The 14635-nt window shown below is 45.0% G+C and overlaps 1 protein-coding gene across 3 annotated transcripts in view; it reads right to left on the bottom strand.

Moving 5' to 3' along the window:
* Positions 1–14635, bottom strand: part of CHD3 (chromodomain helicase DNA binding protein 3) — a 156347-nt gene that overhangs the window by 27027 nt on the left and 114685 nt on the right. For all 3 annotated transcript variants that reach the window (XM_089694044.1, XM_089694043.1, XM_089694042.1), the window contains exons 29-31: positions 10056–10200; positions 6869–7034; positions 2607–2743 (exon numbers count right to left, since the gene is read on the bottom strand). In XM_089694044.1, coding sequence (XP_089550170.1) covers positions 2607–2743; positions 6869–7034; positions 10056–10200 — 448 coding nt within the window. The remainder of the gene's footprint in view (positions 1–2606; positions 2744–6868; positions 7035–10055; positions 10201–14635) is intronic.

Genomic DNA, 14635 nt, shown 5'->3' with positions numbered 1-14635 from the left:
ATGGGCAAACATTCAGTAATTATTTGATGAATGTCATCTAACAGTCCTTTGTCACACACAAGCAAAGACAAATTCCAGGGACAATTCGACTTAAAGGGGAAGAAGAAGTCTTGTGAAGTTTATTACGGGGGAGATTTACTAAAACTGGATCATTCAGAATGTGGTGCAGCTGTGCATGGTAACATAGCTTCAGGGTGTTCAGTTAAGCTGTGGAAATAAAACCTGGAAGCTGACTGAATAGAGTTGCACCAGATTTTGCACGCCCCAGTTTTAGTAAATAACTTGTTTTGGATTATGGGAGTAGAAGATCTGGGAAAATCCCACAAAAAAAAAAAAAACACGGACGACCTTGCAGACCTTTAGAGAATGCAGAATTGTCCCCTGTGAGAAGTAAACTCATGATCACAGCTTTACCAGATCGCGAAGGCTACCCATAGACTAGCAGATATCTAAAGAAGAAGGACTGGCAGCGAGAGTATCTGAACGTGCTGGTATGTGCTGCAATGAATAATTCAATATGGTGAATACTTAGACGCAGTATAACTTATGCAGGCCATAGACGGGTCGAAAATCGTCCGATTTTGCATCCAGAGTAAAAAAAAATCTGCCGATTTTTGCACCGTTAGTGGGTTAATTGGTCGGCCGTTTTTCGGGTTTTGGCACATTTTTTTTTAATCGGTAAAGTTGGGGGGGAAAAAAAAAAAAAAAAAAAAAAAATCGGCGATTTTGCCAATCGGCCGATTTTCCCGGCAATGATGGGCAAATCGGCCGATCGTTTTACCGATAAAAAATCTGCGCATGAGCCGTGACCTGCACGAAGAAGAAGAATTCCAGTCCGCTATTATATTTGACACAGGGGCGGACTGAAAACTCATGGGGCCCCCGGGCAATAGGCGATCATTGGGCCCCTGTGTCCATGACCAAACTCAAAAAAGCCTATGAAAAAGGTACCAGGGGCATCTCATGGGGCCCCCTACTGACCCCGGGCCCTCAGGCAGTGCCAGAGTTTCCAAATGGTCAGTCCGCCCCTGATTTGACATATTAAAGTATTGCGGTTGCAACAATGTATCTATTTGTATCCAAATAAAACCATCTGTATCTGAAATGGATACAAATAGATACATTGTTGCAACCGCAATACTTTTTCATGTCAAATATAATAGCTCTCTGCAAGGGACAGAAGTAACTAAATGCCGGCCGTAGACAGGACAAAAATCGGCTGATTTTTTTTTACCGTGGGTGGTAACGTCGGCCTATTGAACAACTGATTTTTGTCTTTTTTTTTTTTTTTTTACACGGCCAGTTTTTGGCCCATCTATGGCCTGCATTAGTGAGTTAAGTGTATAGAACGCACTAATTTTTTTTCTTAGTTTTCAATGCAGCAAAAAATGTTTAAGACCCCATTGGGGAGATTTTCCTCCATGTCCTGTCCCAAAGATACAACAGGACTTAAAATGAAATTTCTACTAAATGAAGGGAGATCCCCTCTTAAACCACTGCAACCAGAACAGATTTACTCATTGGAAGATTTCCTCTCTGTTCCTATTATCAATTAAAACTGAAAAATGTGGCAGGATAATTAGCTGGTGTCTAAATTGACCCTAGCATGTGTTTGTGTATGTGTGTGAGATAGAGACATTACATTGTAAGCTCAATGAGGGCAGGGGTTGATATAAAAGCAATGCATAAAATTGGTGGCTTTTAAAAAAGGAGATGTATGGGTTTAAAAAAAAATAAAATAATAATAATAATAATTACAAAGTTCATACTTACCTCTATGCTGCAGCTATCACACGTTGGCTCTAAGCCCCAGATGACTGCTGATCGCTCAGTAACTGGTCTGCTCAGAGTGGAGAGCACTGACTGTCAAGTCACCGCTTTTCTCCTCCAGCGGTCACAAGAGCGCCAGCCAGGAGGGGGTGGGAGCAAATGGCTCCAGCTCTGAGCCGAGACCTGAGAGGTGGAATCAGCTGTCAATCAGGCAGCCGAGTGGATTCCGACAATATTGTCAGGATCCCTCCAGCGCATGGAGGGATCCTGACAATAGCAGGATAGAAAAAGTGCTGCATTTGTAAAAGTAATCAGGTGCAGTCATTGTTTAGGTATTCATGCAGCAGTCTGAATACAATAGCTGGCATCCCAGACTCTTCTATCCAGACAGACACTCTTCTACCTATCCAGACAGACACTCTTCTACCTATCCAGACAGACACTCTTCTACCTATCCAGACAGACACTCTTCTACCTATCCAGACAGACACTCTTCTACCTATCCAGACAGACACTCTTCTACCTATCCAGACAGACACTCTTCTACCTATCCAGACAGACACTCTTCTACCTATCCAGACAGACACTCTTCTACCTATCCAGACAGACACTCTTCTACCTATCCAGACAGACACTCTTCTACCTATCCAGACAGACACTCTTCTATCTATCCAGACAGACACTCTTCTATCTATCCAGACAGACACTCTTCTATCTATCCAGACACTCTTCTATCCATGGTATTTAGTGTAGATGAAGGAATCCAGTGATTTTAAGTGTAGATGAAGGTGACCTGCAGGCTGAATGAAAGGAAATAAGTGTATGGTTAGCCTTACCCTCTCACTTGCTGCCTGATCACTCTCCATCTCCCTCTTTTCTGTTCCTCTCACGTCTTTTTCTTCTCTACTCTCGGGCTCTTCCTTGTCCACAGGCGTTCCCCCATTCTCTGCTCTCTCGCTAGGGGCTGGAGTGGCTGGAAGAAAAGACACAATGAATATGTACAGACTGCCAGTTTGGTATACTTTAAAAAAAAAGGGAAGAGACTTGTAAACTACAAGCCAAAACAAATGATCTCACAAAGGATAACCAAAATACCACAAATTTTCATTTACAAGAACATAAAACAAGGGTACAAAATAATATACCCAACTCCAAAAACGTATAAAAATATTTAAAGAACAGACCGATTTATGACACTCCTGTAATAATGAATTGCCACTCATCTTAGAGAATGAACTCTCCCTGTCTGTATTCGGATCCAGGTCCATATTCAGCATTAGTAAGATATCAATAGCAAAATGAAACAATCACCAATAAGGAACTACATTTTCTGAAAGCTGAACTCCAGGGAACTGGAAAAGCTATCCTTGCAGTGGAACTCTCCACGGCACTTCAAATAGATTCCCCATGAATGGCTGAGCAGCGCACAGCCTGACTATTTTGTTCTGAGAGTGGGACGGGAAGTTCACATCTTGCCGCCGGAACACAGCACTGTATACTGTGTGTAGCTGGGGCTACTTACAGTTAATATAGCCGGCCAAACAAACACACCTGTTAGTGCAGCAAATAGTTCATTTCGGCCAGCTTGCCTCAAATGAACTGTTACAAGGGATATTAGACGTGGAGCTTTACCATGCTTGTTTGTGCCTAGTGTACCAGTAACATGTACAGTTACTTACCTTATCCCTCAATCTCACAGGCTCCTCCTTCCATGAGACCAATCACTGAAGCATCTACTATTCAGCACTCCGGTTGGTGGAGGCAGCTGTGATGTCCTCACATACAATGCAGGACCAGCAGTCCTCCATCTTAAAGTGGAGTTTCACTCACCCTGTAAAAAAAATAAAAGTCAGCAGCTACAAAAACTGTAGCTGCTGACTTTTAAAAAAACAGCCACTTACCTGTCCCTCGGTCCCGTGGTGTGTCACCTGCAGCCCGTTTCACTGGCCGTCCTGTATTCCAGGAGGCCGGCATCTTCAGTGTGAGCACCCGGCTGTGATAGCTTGCGGCTTCATAACTGGGTACCCACTGCGCATGTGCGAGTAGCGCTGCACTTCATGAATGGTCCTGTAGTCTTCTGGGACCTGTCATGTGTCCCACAAGACTACAGGAGGGAGGGAGGACACCTTCCGCTTCCGATCACCTAGGCGGAAGTGGGAGCGGGTACCTGTCAAAAGTGCCAATCCTTAATGGGGAGTGGGGTAGCAGTCCTTAAAGTGGAACTTCCCCTTTTAGGTGGAGCTCCGCTTTAAGTGAGGATGCCGAGGACCTGCCAATAACTTCCAGAGGAGCAAATAAGGTAAGTAATGGCCCTTTACCCTTGTACCTAGACAAAAATGAACACTTAACCCTTGTATTTGGGGCAGGGGCTGTCACTGCAACAGTAGTTTTTTTTTCAGTTCCCAGAGTTCAGCTTTAATTACATTATTTTGTCATTACACTTAACCGCTTTCTGACTGACCTATAGCAGAAATACTGCTACAGGGCAGCACAGGTGCACAAAGTCACACTAATATATATATACACACACACATATACTGTACATACACACACACACACGTGATTTTGCAGTTTCGGGTGGGGGGCACACGCGAGGCGTGTGCACGCCCTACTCGCGCCTCCATTCAATCCGCTGTCAATCACCAGGTCCCGGCTGGTGATTACCGAGCATCTCTGACGGGGAGGAGAACTGTCGTGCACACTGATTAGGATGGATGTGCACAGCACAGCCATCTAAAGCAGTGTGTTTACTGTGAAGCACACGGACACAGCACATAGTGAAACGGCACACATTAACCGTTTGATCGCCCCTCATGTTAACCACTTCAGGCCCAGTACCATTAGTACAGTGTCAGTGCTTTTTATTAGCACTGATCACTGTATTGGTGTCACTGGGGATGTCAGTCGAACCAAGTCAGTTCCCCCCAGTGTGAGAATGCCCGCCGCAGTCCCGCTATAAGTCACTGATTGCCGCCATTACTAGTAAAAATTCCAGTATCTATACCACTGTTTGTAGACGCTACAACTTTCACGTAAACCAATTCATTTACACGTATTGGGATTTTTTTTAGCAAACACACGGAGCAGAATACATTTTGGCCTAAATTTATGATGAAATTCGATTTTTTTGATTTTTTTGTTTACTGGATATGTTTTATTGCAAAATAGTCAAAAATATTGTTTTTTTCTGGCTTTTTTTTCTATAGTGCAAAAAATAAAAAACACAGGCGATCAATTACCACCGAAAGAAAGCTCAATTCATGGGGAAAAAAAGGACGTAAATTTCATTTGAGTGCAGCGTTGCATGACCGTGCAAATGTCAGTTAAAGTAACGCAGCGCCGTATCGCAAAAAATGGATGGTCAGGAAGGGGGGGGGGAATCCTCTAGAGGGCAAGGGGTTAAAGAAGCATGTGATTAAAAAAAAGCTGTAGCTGTCACACATCAACTCTAAGACCGAGAACTGAGCAATCTCATGACCACGAATTCCTCAGTTCTCAAGCTGCCAACTGTCAGTCACTGCTCCCAGGCTCTGTCCCTCCAGCACTCACATTCCAAATGCTGAACTGGGGAGGGGATGGTAGCATCTTGCTCCGGCTCTCAGCTGCATGCTGATAGGTGGAGACAGCTGTTAATCAAGCAGCGGGTGGATCCTGACAATATTGTCGGGAAGCTTCCCAAGCCTGGAGGCACTCGGGGCAGTTTATAGGTGGCAACAACCCACTATCAGCTGATGCTAGGCCACAGGAGGACAAATATAACTATACCCCCGTGACCCACAAGAGAAGTATGGGCAAAAGAAAAATCATGTTGGAGAAGGAAGGGGGGTGAGGGGGAGTAGGCTGAGCAGAACTTTCACTTTTAAGTGAAGGTCCACTTTAGGTTTCCTTTTAAAGTGCTGCATTCACTATATGCGGCCTCCCCGGACCCCGCATTCACTATATGCGGCCTCCCCGGACCCCGCATTCACTATATGCGGCCTCCCCGGACCCCGCATTCACTATATGCGGCCTCCCCGGACCCCGCATTCACTATATGCGGCCTCCCCGGACCCCGCATTCACTATATGCGGCCTCCCCGGACCCCGCATTCACTATATGCGGCCTCCCCGGACCCCGCATTCACTATATGCGGCCTCCCCGGACCCCGCATTCACTATATGCGGCCTCCCCGGACCCCGCATTCACTATATGCGGCCTCCCCGGACCCCGCATTCACTATATGCGGCCTCCCCGGACCCCGCATTCACTATATGCGGTCTCCCCGGACCCCGCATTCACTATATGCGGTCTCCCCGGACCCCGCATTCACTATATCCGGCCTCCCCGGACGACGCATTCACTATATCCAGTCTCCCCGGACCCCGCATTCACTATATCCGGTCTCCCCGGACCCCGCATTCACTATATCCGGTCTCCCCGGACCCCGCATTCACTATATCTGGTCTCCCCGGACCCCGTATTCACTATATCTGGTCTCCCCGGACCCTGCATTCACTATATCCGGTCTTTCACAATACACAGAACATGGAAATGCAATTATTTTAGTAAATATAAACTGCCAAATCTCTTTTCTCATCAGCAGGTAGAGCAGTCTTTTGACTTCTATCAGTGTCCAGCAGAGCACTGGTTAAAGCTTGTAGATGGAGTTTTCATTCTTCCCCGATTGTCCTATGAGGCTGCAGAACCCCTGCCCTCTGTCTGGACAGTGATGATTGGCCTTGTGCTGATCACATGCACCCTCTCAAGAAAAAAAAAAAAAAAAACACACCTAACAATACACATGAAATTGAGCATGTGCAGCTTGCCCCCCAAAGCTCTGTTCTATCAGCAGATGGATTGGGGGCAGTAGAAGGGTCAGATCAGAGAAGACAGGATCAAACAGCCTTTATACACAATGCAGAGGATTAACCCCTGAGGTTCCACAGTGAGTATAACAAGCATGCTTTACTGCATCTACAGACTGATTGTACTGTTGTGAGTTTTTTTTAACACTTTAAACATTTTGTGTGTCAAAAACAGCAAACTCAGACTGCTGAAGGTGTTGCTCTGAGGCAGATAACAGCCAATGGCTGTAGAGGATTTTTACACTTGGACGTACCAGGTTTAGATGTGCAGGGGGTGTTGGTGAGGGAGGGTTCTGGAGTAGTCGTGCTGGTTTTTACGGTGGGTGAGGATGCTCGCGATGACAGCTTGGAGTCTAAACTGGGATCAGGCATCAGCTCCGGCATGCTCCATCGCCCATTGATATGTTCAAATTCCTGAACCTGTGAGGGAGGAATAAAAGTCACAATGGCGCAGAAGACAAGGAAAATCAGCATGTAATCACAAGTATTGGCAATGTCCTGATTGTCACTTAGCACCCATTATTACCTTTACACCAATGGCTAGCTGATTATTGAACAGTTTAAATACCATACAGTATTAAAAGTATAGCTAAAAAGGAAGATTTTTTATTTTAGTTTTGGATAGAACAGAGAAGGAATTGAGCAGGTTTTTATTGCCGTCTGTGCCCCCGTTAGGGAGGGTCACACATTCTATTTGTCCTGTTTACTACTATCACTGAGAATGAAAGAACATCCCTAATGCAGGCCATAGACGGCTCGAAAACCAGCCGTTTTTTTCGTCCGATAAACGAAACATCAGTCGTTCCTTAACCACCTCCCACCCGCCATACAGTAATATGACGGACACAAGGCGGTTCTCTTGTTCTGGGGGGACATCATTTGATGTCCTCCCATTCTAAGCGCGCATGCGCGGCTCCCGGAGCATAGCGATCGGTGGTGCGCTGTGTCCCTCGGACACAGCGGATCACTGATCCACGGAAAGAGCCGAAGATGTCGGCTCGGTCATGTGATCAGCTGTGTCCAATCACAGCTGATCACATGTAAACAGGGAAATGTCTCCTAGATTGTAAGCTCGAAAGAGCAGGGCCCTCGATCCCCTCATGTTTTGCATTGTATTGTTGTTGTTCTGTCACGTTCTGTCCCCCTTTGTAATGTACAGCGCTGAGCGAACTATTGGCGCTTTATAAATACTGTATAATAATAATAATAATGTCGGTAATCGGCATTCCGCGGAGGGGACATGTACACTGATCATCAGAGCACTGATGATCAGTGTGCCCTGATGATCAGCATAGCCCCAGCAGTGCCAGCTGTCAGTGCTCATCAGTGCCAGCTGTCAGTGCTCATCAGTGCCACATCAATGTCACATATCATTGCCTACCAGTGTACATCAATACCACATATCAGTGCCCATCTGAGCTGTCTTTCAGTGTCACCCATCAGTGCCAGTCAGTGCCAGCTATCAATGCCACCTATCAGTGCTGCCAATCAATGCCGCCTGTCAGTGCCAGTCAGTGCCGCCTGTCAGTGCACATCTGTGCCGCCTATCAGTGCCGCCAGTCAGTGCCCAGTTATGCCTGTCAATGCCCATCAGTGCCACCTACCAGTGCCTCCTCATCAGTGCAGCCTATCAGTGCCCATCAATGCAGCCTCATTAGCGCATATCAGAGAAGGAGAAAAATCACTTATTTACAAGAGTTTATAACAAAAACTAAGAAAAAACTTTTTTTTTTTTCAAAATTTTCAGTGGTTTTTGGTTTAAGAAAAATTAAAAAAATCCAGGAGGTGATTAATACCACCAAAATAATGCTGTCACAAAAAAAATGATAAAAATTTCATATGGGTACAGTGTTGCATGACCGCGAAATTGTCGTTCAAAGTGCAACAGCGCTGAAAACTGGAAATTGGCCTGGGGAGGAAGGGGGTATAAGTGCCCTGTAGGCTTGTGGCTAACACTGAAAAACACTGCAAACAGGCGGTTTTTTATTTTTTTAATTTTTTTTTTTTACGCAAAAAAAAAAATTTTTTGGTCAAAAAAACCTGCTAAAAACGCAAATGCTGCTAAACGCTAATGAAAAAACACAAAAAAAAACCTCTGGTTTTTAACGTGACTTTACACAGCTAATGTTACCAGCGTTGGCAAAACGTGTGCATGAGGACTGGTTACAACCAGTGTGCATAAGGCCTTAATGATAGAGTGGATTTTTTTTTTTCTCTTTTTTTTTTTTTTTCTCTTTTTTCAGGGAGATTTTACTTTGCTTCCTGTCCCTATGACACCTGGGCAAAAAAAAAAAAAAAAAAAAAAAAAGAAGAAAAAAAAAAAGTATGGGCACCACCAGGACAGTAAGAAAAATACCTCAGTAAAAACAATGTCACGCTACTAAAACGTGTTTTTCTATATATCCCTGTTGGCGAGATTTACCATCACCTCCCCCCTAATAGGCAGGGAGGAGAATCCCTCCAATGAGGACACAGAAAGCAAAAAACCTGACAGATGCTCTAACTCTTTCTCACGTTATTCGAAATGCAATACAAATCTGTGCCTTGGTCTGAGCAGCCTTCCTGCCTGATGGAGTTTTAGTTTCTGCGTATCTGGCTTTATTAATTGTCATCTCATGTGGCAACTCCCCAAGTCATCTGACACCCGGCAGATTATATGGTTCGTTTCCTAAGGGAGGTTAGTGTGCTACTGCTTGCCTTTTACACAACCGCAGAAATGTGACTTGTCGTGCCGCTCTAAGCAGAAGTGTGTGGTGTCCCGCTGGTGCTCAGAGGTAGAGGGGCCAGTATGAAGTGTCACCTTCCAGTAGTGTGTATCATGGAAACAAAGACTGCCACTCCTTCCACCCGATCTGTATCAGTGTGTGTACAAGGCAGGGGCGGACTGACCATTTGGAAACTCGGGCACTGCCCGAGGGCCCGGGGTCAGTAGGGGGCCCCATGAGATGCCCCTGGTACATTTTTCATAGGCTTTTTTGAGTTTGGGCAAGGACACAGGGGCCCCATGAACCCCTATTGCCCGGGGGCCCCGTGAGTTGTCAGTCCGCCCCTGGTACAAGGTGATGTCAGTCTGCACCGATCCACGCCTGCACCGCTCATCGGGGCCTAGTTGGGGAAGCGTCAGTCTTTGCTTCTATATTATAGCTGCAGAAGGGTTCCAGACGTGTCAGTACCTTCAGCCTGGACACAGGTCAAAGGTCAACTGCTGACATCATACAGACTGGTGGGTTAGGGTGTAAGGACATGAAACAATTAACACTGGTTCGAATAGAAAGGTGTCAGAACACACAGTGCAAGTGTACAATCCAAACGCACACATTCCTGTGTTAAAAATGGCTGTGTACAAGTGGGTGCTGCAGTGACCGTCAGCTGGAACCGAACAGAATCAGCAAGGGAGAATGTCACCAGAGTCACTTGCCTTTTTAATGGGCTCAAAGTTACCTTTTTCTTGACTAGGGACATGACACCAATACGTGTTAGAACTTGCTGGCGAGATAATCCCTCACGGGGAACACCATCTGCGAATGTCTCAGAACCGTCAGCACCCGGCTCACATAGATGCCTCATGAAGAGCGATACGTAAGCTCTGTGGAACAAAAAGAAAAATATGACATCAGTAACTTCATAAGTAAGGTTGTCCTTCAGCCCTAAATGGAGGAACCCTATATGACAGCGGTTATGAGGTCCACAGACACTGAGACCACCACAACACATTTTACAATCCAATCATATAATAAATTGCAAAGCTCACCTGATTAAATCATACAATGGTAGTTATTTACACATCACTGCTTCTGTATACTTTGAGCTGACTTAGAACAGGAGACTCTGATATTATCTGTGGCTATCTCAATCACTGATCTTCGCAAACGGCAAGTCTAGCAGACAGTGTCTCTGACAACAAAAAACTTTATGCAGTCTCGAATAATGTGAAACACCCACAAAGCTTCAATAACCTGACCATAGATTCTACTGCCAAAGCCAGTTGTTTAGTGGTTCTCATTTTACAACCATTTTTCAATTCTAACCATTCTGTTTTATTAATATTTCCATGTTTAGACAAATCTTTCTCTCAAAAAAAAGAAGAAAAAAAAAATTTCTCCATAAAATACCTTTTTTCATTCTATTTGCCATCTTATGCTGCAGATCCCCTGTAGTCTGCCATTTCTTGTCTACATACACTCCACCAGGGACACGTGACAATACATGCGCACAATTAGGAGACCCTTTTTAGCTTCAATCGTCGCGGGGAGTATACATGCCACAACTGCAATGCTTTTCTTCATGTCCATGGCAGGAATTATACCTCCAGTCGCTTTTGGGGGGGGAGAATGCGACTCATTCAAGTGAACAGGGCCACTGTGCAACCACATGCAATGCATGTTCTTGCAGCACATTAGTGTAGGGTTCAAGGAGTTAAAGCCGGTAATACAACATTCCTCACACCTGTTTAATGCTCTCTGAAGAGCCATCTGAACGCAAATCGCACTTCAGAGAGCAAAGCCAGTGTGAACAAGTCCTAAGTTGGGCATTCTTCCCGCTGACCCCCAAACGCAATGGGCATTCTTCCCGCTGACCCCCAAACGCAATGGGCATTCTTCCCGCTGACCCCCAAACGCAATGGGCATTCTTCCCGCTGACCCCCAAACGCAATGGGCATTCTTCCCGCTGACCCCCAAACGCAATGGGCATTCTTCCCGCTGACCCCCAAACGCAATGGGCATTCTTCCCGCTGACCCCCAACGCAATGGGCATTCTTCCCGCTGACCCCCAACGCAATGGGCATTCTTCCCGCTGACCCCCAACGCAATGGGCAATCTTACCGCTGACCCCCAACGCAATGGGCAATCTTACCGCTGACCCCCAACGCAATGGGCATTCTTACCGCTGACCCCCAACGCAATGGGCATTCTTACCGCTGACCCCCAACGCAATGGGCATTCTTACCGCTGACCCTCAACGCAATGGGCATTCTTACCGCTGAGCCCCAACGCAATGGGCATTCTTACCGCTGAGCCCCAACGCAATGGGCATTCTTACCGCTGACCCCCAACACAATGGGCATTCTTACCACTGACCCCCAAACGCAATGGGCATTCTTACCACTGACCCCTAATGAACTAGCTTTAGTATGGTTCCCTGACACCTAGAAATGATTCCAAGGGTTCCACTGGGGTGAAAAGGTTAAGAAAGGATGTGTTAGAACAAGGTCAATTAATGAGACAGTATAGCACAGGTAAGAAATACATTCTGGCATCTGGTCTGGCCACAAATATTTATGTTCTGCTTTTCCCATCAGATATGCCACAGCATCCTGACCCGCCTGGTCTGTGTGGTATTACTAAGTGACTTTTGACCTGCATCTGGCTAAGGGCAGAAAGACACAACTTGAGTCTTGTCCCCAGTTCTGGCCAGTCGCAGCATGTGATGTGCGTCTGTGTGAGGGAGGCGGCCGGAAACTCATTGACTGCCCCCAGGAAACAGACTAATCACCAAGCGGGCATCAGATGAGTAAGGGAATCATCACGTGGGAAGCCACAAAAGCATTTAAATATTGGATCCTTGCCACAGCACTACAGTGGGTATAGAGAAAAAAAAAAAAAAAAAAATCACCCCCTTTAAAATAGTCACATTTTGTTGCATTGCAGTCTGAAATGAAGACAGACACCATTTTTGTTTTATCCAGCTGTTTTTACTCAGTTCAACTGATTAACATCTAAGTGAAAGATATACTGTAACACCAACACGTCAGAATTTTTTTTTTTAAATTTAAAAAACAGAATCACCGAGATGGAAAAAAAGGATTCTCCCTTGCATCAGTATTTTGTTGAACCCCCTTTTGCTTTAATTCCAGCCTTTAGTCTGTTGGGATGTCTATACTAACTTTAACATCTAGAATATATGCCCGCTCTTCTTTGCAGAACTGCTTAAGTTCAGTTAAATTTGATGGTGACCATTTGTGGACTGTGGTCTTCGAGTCATTTCACAGATTTTCAATGGGGTTTAAGTCTGGGCTCTGACTAGGCCATGCAAGGCTCATTTTTGCTGTGCGCTTTGGGTCATTGTCATGTTGAAAAGTAAACTTTCTTCCCATTGACAACTTTTTGGCAGAGGGCAGATTTTCCTTTGATGGGTTTTTGCCCCGTCCATTTTTCCTTCTATCCTGACAAATGCTGCAGTCCCTGCTGCAGAGAGACCCCCATAACAGAAAATTCCCCCCTCCATGCTTTCCTATAGGAATGGTGGTATTTGGATGGTGAGCTGTACTGGATTTCCACCAGACGTATCATTTAGTGTTGAGGCCAAATCATTCCATTTTAGTCTCATCTGACCAGAACACCTTTCTCCTTGTGGCCTCAGAATCTTCAAGGTGCGTTTTGGCAAATTTTGCACTCAGTGGCGACAGCGTGTGGCCTTTCTTGATGAGCGGCTTTTTTTCTTGCAACCCTTCCATACAAGACACATTTGTGGAGGATTTGTGATATTGTTGTCACATGCACACAATGACCACTCTGTCATCAATTCCTGCAACTGCTTCAGAGTTGCTGTAGGCCTCTTGGAAACCTCTCTGACCTGTTTCCTCCTGGCTCTTTCATCCAGTTTGAAGCGACGTCCTGATCCATGAAAAGTCTGTGTTGTACAAAATACCTTCCACTTCGTAAGAATAGACTTCACTGTGCTTCAAGGCATTGATATAGCCTTTGAATTTTTTTTGTATCCACCTCCTGACTTGTGCCTGTCCACAATGTTATCCCAGAGATCTCGGTGACAGTGCCTTGCTACTCATAGTTAATTGTTTGCTTCAGTTGTACCAGCAGGGACTGAAATGCTCCAGGAAAGCTCTTTTCATGCTGAGCTAATCAAAATGATCACAGCTGATCAAAACTGAAAGGCAAATTGCTTTGTGTGCCATGGAGCAGTTGATTAATTACACCTGATTGATTTTATATGTCACTTTAATCTCTTCACGCCAGCAGCAAACAAATGTGCGGCCTCCCGGCGTCTGGACCTAGACGCCGAGCAGCCGCACATTTGCGTCCAATTAACAAAAAACATATGTGCTGAAAGCGCGTACTCACGGAAAGGTCACGGTCTGATCTTTCGATCGTGACCTTTCCCAATCATGTGACCGCCGTGATGACGCGTCACGGCGGTCACATGATCCCTAAACCCCTCCCGGCTTCTGAAACTCTTAAAGGGCTGGGAGGCAAAGGCGGGAAGGGGTTAAGGAGGGGGGGGGGGTGACTTTTTTTTCTAACTCAGCGATTCTGTTTTAGAATTTGTAATTTTTTTTTTCCTGACATGTTGGTGCTATAGCTTTCACTTGAATATTATATGTTGCACTGAGTAAATACAGCCGGATACAACAAAAACTGTGTGTCTTCATTTCAGGATGCAAAGCAACAAAATGTGCTTATTTTAAAGTGGGAGGACGCTTTTCTATTCCCACTGTAGATGGGTTTATCATACCAAATGTTATATCATCTAGGAACTTGGGGGGGGGGGGGGAGAGAGAGAAAGAGATAGAAGAAAGAGAAAGAAAGAGATAGAAGAAAGAGAAAGAGAAAGAAAGAAAGAGATAGAAGAAAGAGAAAGAGAAAGAGAAAGAGAAAGAAAGAAAGAGATAGAAGAAAGAAAGAGATAGAAGAAAGAGAGATAGAAGAAAGAGAGATAGAAGAAAGAGAAAGAGATAGAAGAAAGAGAAAGAAAGAGATAGAAGAAAGAGAAAGAGATAGAAGAAAGAGAAAGAAAGAAATAGAAGAAAGAGAAAGAAAGAGATAGAAGAAAGAGAAAGAAAGAGATAGAAGAAAGAGAAAGAAAGAGATAGAAGAAAGAGAAAGAAAGAGATAGAAGAAAGAGAAAGAAAGAGAAAGAGAAAGAGAAAGAAAGAGAAAGAGAAAGAAAGAGATAGAAGAAAGAGAAAGAAAGAGAAAGAGACTGACTTCTAGCATCTGCCCAAAAAGTCAGTTTTGAATGGACCATCTTTTAAACCTTATCCTGCCAGACAACGATAATGCATA

Source organism: Staurois parvus, unplaced genomic scaffold (assembly GCF_062004578.1).
Source record: "Staurois parvus isolate SC_StPar_1 unplaced genomic scaffold, SC_StPar_1.0 ptg000647l, whole genome shotgun sequence".
NCBI classification, from domain to species: domain Eukaryota; kingdom Metazoa; phylum Chordata; class Amphibia; order Anura; family Ranidae; genus Staurois; species Staurois parvus.
The sequence above is the reverse complement of the archived record's forward strand: the minus strand, read 5'-3'. Positions and strand labels throughout refer to the sequence as shown.